Here is a 9,989-nt window from a genome sequence, read left to right on the forward strand (position 1 = left end):
TTTTGTGGTCAGTCTGTATTCTCTTACTCCATGTAATGCTGGTGTGTGCCCAGCACTGAGGTTCTCTAGAAAATGAACTGTTTCTGCTGGCTCAATGAAAGGGCTGTGGTTCCTTCCCAGAGGGAAGAAGGTTAAGATGCTGGGCAGAGAACTCATAGATACACTAGTCTGACATTCTTCCATGCAAACTTAACTGCAGAAACTGCCTGAGACTGGAATGAAATAGCTGTTGTTGAATTAATCCCTTTAAATGTTCTTGCTGTTCCTTTTCACAGTATCCCCCATCATGTACATCCTCATCTGTGTTGTGTCGTGTGAATCTGTCTCATGTGAGCAAAGGATGGGACAATTACAGTGACAGAGCTGAGGAAGAGGCACTCCCTGCAAGTGACAGCCAGTATTGATTAGCAGCTGTAAAGTGCTGTCAGATGTGGAAGCCCCCTATCCCCACTGCTTTGTCAGACTTGACTTCAATCTTTCTACACTTCTACTGGCAAATGCCCTAAGAGCAGAACTCCTTGAAATATATTGCTCACTACTGTTTTCTTTTTCCTTAGAAGTGCTGTGAATAATCAGTAATTAATCAGTTTTTGAACAGTCAGTGTTTTCTGCTGTTGTTTTTGCTGTTGGTTTCTAGTTCCGATGCTCCTTACCTTCATCACTGCTGGAGAAGGGAGGGTGGTGTCAGTGGCCCCAGGCTTCATGAGGGCTCCTGGGAGATAACCCAGCAGCCCTGGGCCTCCTGGAATGGGGATCCTTGGATTGTAATCCCAGTGACCAAAGGATGTTAATGACTGTGGTGATCCACAGCCAGGGGAGCTGGGCTGGTACCAGGGTTCTGTGTTCCTACACAGCCATGATTAAACTGAAACAAAACAGCCTGGTTCATTGCAAGAGTTTGTATCATACAAATGATACATTTATTGATTATCAAAATTTATTTCTTGATTGATTTATTATCAAAATTACTAAGCCCCTGAGCAATTTGCTTACAGAAGACACAAACACTATAGCATACATTCAGTTACATTTTATATGAAAGACTTAAACCATGACAAGACCTCCTCGTTCTTGGGCAAAGTGTTTGAATCTGCTTTCCCCAACCTGACCATGTGCATCTATTTTAGTTTCTACTTACTGAGGGCTAAAGGGCTTTGGAGAAACTCACATATTCTGTTAATGGGTTTAAGACATCCTCTACCTACCACTTAAAAACAGCCAAGGATCTCTCTGGAAAGTCTACATGGGAGAATATCTGAACCCATGTTGAAGCCCAGCGTGGGCATATGCCCCTTGGAGTCATTCAGAGTCAGAGCACTTGGGCTGGTGGGCCAGGACTATCTTGCCTCTGGCAATCCCAGCCAGATGCACACAGCGCAGTTCTTCAGCACACACACAGAGTCTACAGCATTATCAGCTGCCCAGATGAAACAGTAAATCCCTTACTCACTGGAGTCACTGAAGACATGCTATGTGTAAGTGCTGCTCAGAACTTTTACTACTCTCTAGACAAAATTTAAGTGGCACCAAGAAAGGAGGCATATTGAGATATTAAAAGGAATCTTCCAGCTTGGTTTTCAAAGCAAAATCAGCACTGAGTTTCTTCATGACCTCTGCATGACTCAGCCCATGCTGCTCTCTCTTAGCAAGTGCATAGTTTTCCTTCACATACTTGGCAAAGGGCGTGAGCTGTGTCCTGGCAGGGGTGCCCCCCTTGCCCGGGGGCTGCCGGAGGGCCAGCTGCCCCCCGCAGAAGGCGCACACGAACCGCGCCGTGTCCAGGGACTGCGAGTGCCGCCCGATCCTGAAAGGCAAAAACCGGGACTCGTGGGAAAGGGCCCCTTTCTCTGCTGCTCAGGTCAGATGACTAAGGCAGTGTTTTAGAACAGGGAACAGTACATTACACAGTGGCACAATCAAATCTCTGTTACACTTCTCTACCCTGTGACTTTTTCCACTGCTTTTTCAGCTTGGTTCCTTCCTCTGTCTCTTCTACTCTCGCACTCCCAGTGTGAAGTGCTACAACATTTCCAACTACCTCCACAACCCACGTATCAACAGCCTCTTGGAGTTTCTCCTCAAAGACATCATTAATATAAAACCTTCTCAATGCTCTGTTGCATCTAAGTAACTACTGCATTGCACAGTCCTAATAAACACTTCAGGGTTTGTGAGGTGTTTCCTTCTAGTACTTCCGAGAGTCACACGTACAATCCTGAGGTAAAAACAAAGCCAACCATAAATGGTGTCACTATTACAGGTTGTGTCCTAGTGTCAATCCTTCCCATCACAGGTGCTGCTCACATCTGTGAGGTTGCAGTTATAATTAAAGGTCATCAGGACTATAAGCTGGAAGCTTCCTCTGGTAGTTTTATCTAGTATCTAATCACTGTCCAATATTCTGTGCCCAGTTTTTATGAGGATTTGTTCCTTCAAAGCTTAGGTATGTACCTCTTACTGCTTCCCAAAGACCTTCCCTCACCACCACTGGTCCTCAGATGACTTTTCTGCCTGTCCTGACCTCTGAACTAGAACTGAAACCACCCGGAAACAAATGTGGAATCACATACTGAGGTACTGTGGGCTCTAGAAAACATCAGAATAAGAAATTGCTTTAGTATTTCAGAGAACCCTGATTTCTAGACACAGGAGGCTGACAAGTTAGAAAGTCAATACGCAGTCATATGCAAGAGGAAAACGTTACTCACGTAGCTTTGCACCGAACACACTCATAGGTGAATTTGTAATTAATCTCATAGCTGTGGCACCGTGTCACCACTGGCAGCTCTGGATGGATTACAGCTGCTTTGTTGGCATAGAACCTCCAGAACCGCCCGTGTCCATCCCGGATGCCGTTGATGAGCCAGGTGGCTGCGTGGCAAACCTCATGGATCAGCGTGTCCCGAAGGCGATCTCGAGGTAAAGCAAACAAAGACAAACATCAGTCAGGTGTGGGGAAGAGCAAGCTCACCTTTGCTCACTGCTTTAGGCCTCTGACACTCAGTCAGTATTAAGATTCAAGTATTATTTTGAAGGTTAAAACTACCAATGTCTCGATAAGATAAAATAATCCAAAACAAGGTACATTTCCAGTTTTTGATCAGCCCCAGTTTTGCATCCTAGTTACTCCCCCATACACCTAATCTGTTTGGGGTTTTTTGTTTGGTTGCTAAAGCTGCCCCACCCCTCCAAATATTTAAGGCCAGGTTGGGCAGGGCTTGGAGAAACCTGTTCTAGTGGAAGGTGTCCCTGCCCATGGCAGGGAGTAGGCACAAGATGGTTTTTAAGATCCCTTTCAATCCAAACCATTTTATGATTCATTTTCCCATATTGGGAGGGGATGAGGGAGAAATAGCAATCACAGTACCACATAACAGAACCTAATTTGGCACTGACCTGTCTTTATTCCAGCTTTAAATACTACCAATATGATGTCTTGCTGTGATGGAAGAAGTCAGATTTTAGACTGCCATTATAACACAGAATTAGAGTCTAACACCTAGCCTGTAGGTCTTCAAATCATTAAGAAATATAAACAATACTGCAGTTAGTATGACTACATTTCTGTTCTCACAGTTTGTACATTTGCCCAGCCTCTCAGAAGGGCTGTGGAATGTGGATAAATCCATACATGTATTTATTTATTTATTTATGTGAGATAATATAAAATTTCAAAGCAGGCTCCAGTTCCAGATCTCTTAAGCATCAGATTTATGTTTATATCTCTAAAACTTGCTTCCTCAAAGAAGAATCAACACACCTTTTCTTAGACCTACCTGCAGAGTCACAGACTTTCTCGGAGAGTTCAATGCGAGCGTAGCGCTTCCCTTCAGGGCCTTCCCTCTGCCCCGTTACACAGTACCCCGCTGTTTTTCTCATTTTCTTATTCCAGATTATTACCATGTTCTCTGGTAACTGAAAAACCAAACAGTGCATGTCATTTCCCCTCTCCTACCTCTTCTCTTACCTTCTGGCCCTCTGCCTTCCCCTTGTATTTAGTGCAAAGCCAGTCCAGGATGTCTCTGCTGGTGCCCTTAACACATAAGATGCCAACTCCCCTCCGTGGCCTCTTATTCCCACCAGCAGTTTTTCTGTAAACAACAGTGGGAGTTTCACAATGCAGGGTGAGACAGAAGTCCTTAGTTCATTCTATTTTACCTTGAAGGTACAGGGCTGAAGCACTGGGCAGTAAGATATTCTACTCCAGCAATAATGAGTCTGTTCAGCTCAGTTTTATGTGAAATCATGACCTCAGCCTGTCAGCTCATCACTATTTTATCATCTGCATAAAAACCACTTTCCTCACTTTCCTTCCTGGAGGAAATCCTATTGGAATTACTGAGAGCAGTACCCTTCTTTCAAGGACATTTCTCTCCAGAGGGGAGTCCCCAGTATACCAGATGATGACCCCAGGTCAAGACAGCAGTTCTCTGCAACTGAACTTTAAATTTGAAACACAACTTGTAGCTTTATGCTCACCCTAAACTGTCATTTGAAGGATCACCTTTTTAATCTGTTCCAGAAAGGCAGACATGAACATCCCATAGGAAGGAGCACAGATTACATGCAGCATTTCCATTACAGCTGGGAAAGCAAAGCCAAGCTGAAAACTGCTGTACCATGGTGGTGACATGGACTAATTCAAACATAACCCACTGTTATTAATCTTAACTTCTACAATCTGAAGAGGATAAAGAGCAATCACATCAAAAAGTGAGGAGCAACATATCAACCAGCATTTTAGAATGGTAGTTCTTGTTTTGAAACCAACCTTCTGCTCAAAGATAGTACTATTAAACAGCCTGTAGAGCTTCTGGGCCAGCTCCTCTTTATTTTTCTTGAAATACTTCACATAGTGGAAGGCTGGATTTGAAAGATCTTGCAAGAAACAACCAGGCACTGAACACACCCTGAGCCTGCAAGAAAAGCCATTAAGCAGTTTGCTGAACTACAGAGATATGGAAAAACAAAGGGAAAAGTAATGGCCACTTGAAAGCCAATAAAGATCTCAGGGATGCTTCAAGTGGCATGAACCTCTCCTGACTCTTTCCACCAGTTTGGCCTCATGAGGCCCACGGCTGTCCTCTCACCCCTCTGAGGGCATGAAGGGCCAGAGCTGTTGCAACAGTCCTGCAGTTACTTCATTAATTCACAAAATTAAATTATGAGGACCAAGTAGGAAAAGAGACTCAGATTTTGTGACGCAGCGAGCCACAACGGCACCAAAATTTAATCAATATATGAACAGCTCTAACATGATCACCACAATAAAGGTGTGTTTTCAGAAACAGAGAAAGGTAGTCCAGGAATGCTCAGGAATTATTTCAGGAGAAGCAGATACTTCACCAGGATTACTAACTCCAATGCTGCAGGCATTGTGACCTTTTAAAGTCTCACCTTTACAGATATCATTTAAAGGTTTGGTATTGTATACACCAATAAAAATGATTAAAGGAAACAGCACATGGCTAGGAGGCATAATAAGGGCAGCTATTAGAAATGAAAAATGCATTCTTTTGAAAAGCCAAAGCTGCATCCACTTACAGAGAAAGAAAACATGAATTCTCCAAGTTATAAGGATGCAGATTAAAAAAAAAAATCAATACACTCTTGTTTAAAAGGCATGAATTACTAATAGAATCAGTTTTGATATCTTTTCAGAGGTAAGGCAGCTGGATATATATAATCTGTAGAGCCACCACATGCTATAAAAGACAAGGAATAGCAAGAGAGGTAACACTTACAAAGAAGATTTGACATTTGTCAGATGTATTTGTCATCAATTCCCCTAGGCAGAGATCATTTACATCCTCCCTGTCATACTGGAGACTGAAAACCCTGGTTTCCAGCTACTCAACCATGAACAAATGCTAAATTAGAAGAAGTTCTAGGTAGCAGAGGAATTACATTATCCTATGCAAAATGATTAGTATCTCTTTGTCCATCTGTAATTGCCCTAGAACACAGGGACAATGAAGAAACACTCACCTTTTCTCTGTCTTTGCTGACTGTGAGCAACTGACTGATTCATTCCCAGGAATTCTTGCAGGAGTCGTTATCATGGAAGGTGTTTCTTGAAGTGAAATGGATTTTGGCTTTGGTGTCTTGACTCCCTCCCCTTTCACGGGCTGTGCCTCTTTGCAGGGTGGCTTGATGTTTTCTAGTTCAACAGGAAGAGTCATAGGATTACACAGCATACATTAAAAAAAGAAATCACAGAATCATTAGAAACCACCACAAGGATCCACCAGATTTGCTTTCACAATAATTTTAAAAACGAAAAGTGCCTGCAATGATAAAAACAAGCAATATTGAAAAATTTATTTCTTGGTAGCACGAGATGACTTTTCTGAATGCTTAGAGGAGTAATTTTTGATTGCACCAAAACCCTTTGCAAGGTGCTGGGCTGCACCTCAGAGGCTGATGCCACACAAATGGAAAGAACCAGGCAATTACCACTGCAAGTTAGCTCAGGACTGCTCACCTGCCGTGCTGGGCTGAAAGACAGCTCTACTTGTGCTTAAGACCGGTTTACGGGGTAGACTTCGCTTCTTTATCCGTTCCATTAACGATCCAAAACTGTCATCTGAGCTATCTGATTCCACCCCTGCACCGTGTCCTAGTGCCTCAGCTGGCAAGTTATTTTCTGTATTTTCACAGCTTCTTTCTTTCCTTCTAACAAGCAAATCTGGACTGCCTTTGAAAACCGAATCTTTCCGATTTTGTGGAGGCGAAAGATCTATGCGCTTCTGACTCTCTTTCAAGTCTTTCACTCCATCTTTTTGGTGGTCATGCCATGGACTGTCTACAAAAACAGAATCTTCAGTGTCACTTGAAGAGTCTGGATACTGCAATTCTTGGCAGCAAGTGTTTTTCTTTCCAGGAGTCATCACCTTTTTCGAGGTCTGAAGATCTTTCTGTGCTGCAATTCAAAAGAAAGAGCTTGAGGTTTTGGGAGTTGCATTTAAGAGACCTGCCTTTGTCTTAACAGAGAAGAAATCCCTTGAAAGATAGGAAAACACAAAGAACAGTAAAGCATCCTCTCATTTTTTTTATTATAGATGATTGCTTACCACTCTTGGTTGTACTCTTTTTCATCTTCACATCCAAGAAGAAATCACCTGAGTCATCAATGAAGTCTTTCAAACTGTAAGGGAAAAAAAAAGCAAATTTTGTGCAGTAAAGGTAGGAGTAAGCAGAAAAATAGAGCAGGAAGTGTGCCTTACTAAAACAGCAATCCAAAAAGAGCCACCCAGTATAACATTATCAGCTGCTCACAGCAAATGTCACCAACTGCATCCACGAATAGGAACGGCAAGAACAATATATCCCATTTTACACTTGCCCTGAACATATAACTGAAGATGTAAGAGGTCTGTCTGCACTCTCTCCTAGACTGGCCTATGAATCAATAAAACTTTAGATTGTTTTCCTCTATTCTAATTAAATATGTAAAATATAAATATTATACAGAACACTACAATGTGAACACAGAAAATTGATTAATGACAGCACCCACCTTGCATCTGCCTTTTTAGAAACAGATTTGGGAGTTTTCAGTCTAGCTAAAACTGAAACAAAAAAAGATTAATTAAGAAGAAGGTTCGGTGTCGCTTGTTATGCATTTTTAGAAGTTTGCAACTAGTAAAAATTTGGTATAAAGTATTTTCAAAAAACAAACTGATTATATTCACATATAATTCCAACTCTCAATTCCTCAAAGCTGGCAGCAGCTTTCTAGTCTCTGGAGACTAAAAAGGAAGCAAGTGAGTGACAGGGAACAGACAAAACTGAGGCAGCAAGAAAAATATAATGCAAGGCAAAAAGAGTGAAACCTGAGGCAATTCAAGAACACTCCGTGTGGCACTGAAACCAAGACTGCACTGCAGGGAGAGAATTACTGTCCAGCACAAGCAATGAAAGAAAGGAACATGTAAAAAGGCTTCACTATAATTCGACAGAAATGTGCAATTTTTCTAACTTCTCCATAACACAAACTAACCTGTCATTACTTACATATTTCAAATTCATCATCGCTGCTGGAAGAGAAGTACAGGGCACTGCTGCAAAAATGAAATGCAGAAATTTAGGTCACAGCAGGATCTGCATCTCCACTGGTCTGAAACACCCGTGAACACCGAGAACCAAATACACACTGGGAAAAACACTGAAAGTCCCAAATAGGCTGAGTTATTTTAACTCTTTATAGAAAGCTTGTTTCTTGCCTTACACGTGGTCTGTGATCTGTCAGAGAAGTGTGTTATAGTAAGCCTGAAACCTCAACCCATGCACTGATGAGTAAGAAGCTGCTTTTACACAAAGTGCACTTTAACAGAGCTGCCATGGATATTCAGCAAAACGCAGCAGCTGTCATGCAGCTATTGGAAGAGGCAGGATGCAGGCATTTCCACCTGGACTGTTATGCCCATGCAAATGGAAGGACAGCCCACAAGATCCCTACCAAGCCATTGCTTTCGTTTTTTGAGAACATGAACCAAACATCAACAACTCCAAAAATACGCTAGGCAGCTGCTTACAAAACCAGGCAGACAGCTTTTGTAAGATGGACGTCACTAAAACCTTAAAGGCTGCAATTTTGAAAGACACTAATACCTACTAATCACTGTGAAACAAACGGAGGTGTAATCTCGAATTATAAACCTACACATATAATAAATCCTACACGCAACGCAGTATGTTGTATTTATATAGACACACGCATTGTATTGTGAAAAATGCATATTATATGGCTCTACACAGATATTTACGATATGTATTATGCTAGGTTGGAAAGTTATGCTGTAGTAACATTTTAATAATATAGTAAATGCAGTTTTGTAATTGAAATTAAGCTTCAGTAGTTAAAATAGAAAATAGGTGTGTGTGGTATTCTTTTTGCTCAAGAGAAGGAGAAGATAATCAAGAAATTCTTCACACAGAGATAACAATTACAAAAACCCCTAAATCTTCCAGAGGAGAGGAATTTATGGCTTTCCTTATCAACAAAAAACCGAACTTCTCCAAACTCGACTTAGACTTCAAGGCGCCTGGGATTAACAGGAATTCCTCAACAAGTACCGGACGAATTTCTTGTTTTAAATAAAAAATATGCATATTCATGAAGTGATTTGTGTATGCAACAGGTTACCCCTCTTAAGGGGGGAATTCTCTTTTATCGGGGTCCTTCTCCTGGCTCACTTTTGTCCAGAGAGAGGTACCCAGCCCGGGCTGTAACTCTTTGCTGTTATTGTCTCTTTAATTGTCCTAACTCTAATTGTTTAATCTTTATTACTATACTTGTATTATTTTTTTTTCCATTTTATTTTTAGTAAACTTTTGTAAATTTTTAAAACAAGTGATTGGCGTTTATAACATCGGGGTCCTTCCCCTGACTCACTTTTGTCCAGAGGGGTACCCAGCCCGGGCTGTAACTCTTTGCTGTTATTGTCTCTTTAATTGTCCTAACTCTAATTGTTTAATCTTTATTACTATACTTGTATTAATTTTTTTCCATTTTATTAAACTTTTATACATTTTTAAAACAAGTGATTGCCGTTTATTACAGTATGTATATATATGTATGGATATGCACATATATGTATACATATACATACACACATATATACACAGACACATATAAACAGCTATACATTTAAAAACTCTCTATGTTCATGATTTAATAAAAATAAGTCAGGACACACGGGCTGGGGCGTTGTTTCCCCCGGTGCCCCCTCACCCGCCGCTCCGCCAGGCCTTGCTCCCCGCGGCGCCTCTCCCGGGGCTCCTCCCGCCCGAGGCCGATGGTGCCGATGGTGCCGATGGTGCCGATGGTGCCGATGATGGTGCCGGTGCCGCGCTCGCTGCCCGCCGTTGCCGCGGCGCGGGGCCCGGTGCGGGGCCCGGTGCGGGGCCCGGCCGCAGCGCGGGGCCGCCCGGCGCCGCCGCTCCCGCCATGGCGCGCCAAGGGCCCGCGCTTGCGGCGCACCGCG

The 9,989-nt window shown here is 42.4% G+C and overlaps 1 protein-coding gene across 1 annotated transcript; it reads right to left on the reverse strand.

The window, feature by feature from the left end:
* Positions 1 to 11: 11 nt before the first annotated feature.
* Positions 12 to 9,954, reverse strand: GCNA (germ cell nuclear acidic peptidase). The gene is made up of 10 exons (XM_068205390.1): positions 9,737 to 9,954; positions 8,017 to 8,063; positions 7,520 to 7,571; positions 7,074 to 7,147; positions 6,485 to 6,922; positions 5,989 to 6,160; positions 4,772 to 4,916; positions 3,777 to 3,915; positions 2,709 to 2,913; positions 12 to 1,804 (listed from the first exon to the last, which is right to left on the reverse strand). The coding sequence occupies exons 1-10, from the start codon at positions 9,952 to 9,954 to the stop codon at positions 1,552 to 1,554; spliced, it is 1,743 nt and encodes a 580-aa protein (XP_068061491.1). The 3' UTR covers positions 12 to 1,551.
* Positions 9,955 to 9,989: the final 35 nt, after the last annotated feature.

This window comes from Anomalospiza imberbis, chromosome 14 (genome assembly GCF_031753505.1).
Source record: "Anomalospiza imberbis isolate Cuckoo-Finch-1a 21T00152 chromosome 14, ASM3175350v1, whole genome shotgun sequence".
Taxonomy (NCBI): Eukaryota; Metazoa; Chordata; class Aves; order Passeriformes; family Viduidae; genus Anomalospiza; species Anomalospiza imberbis.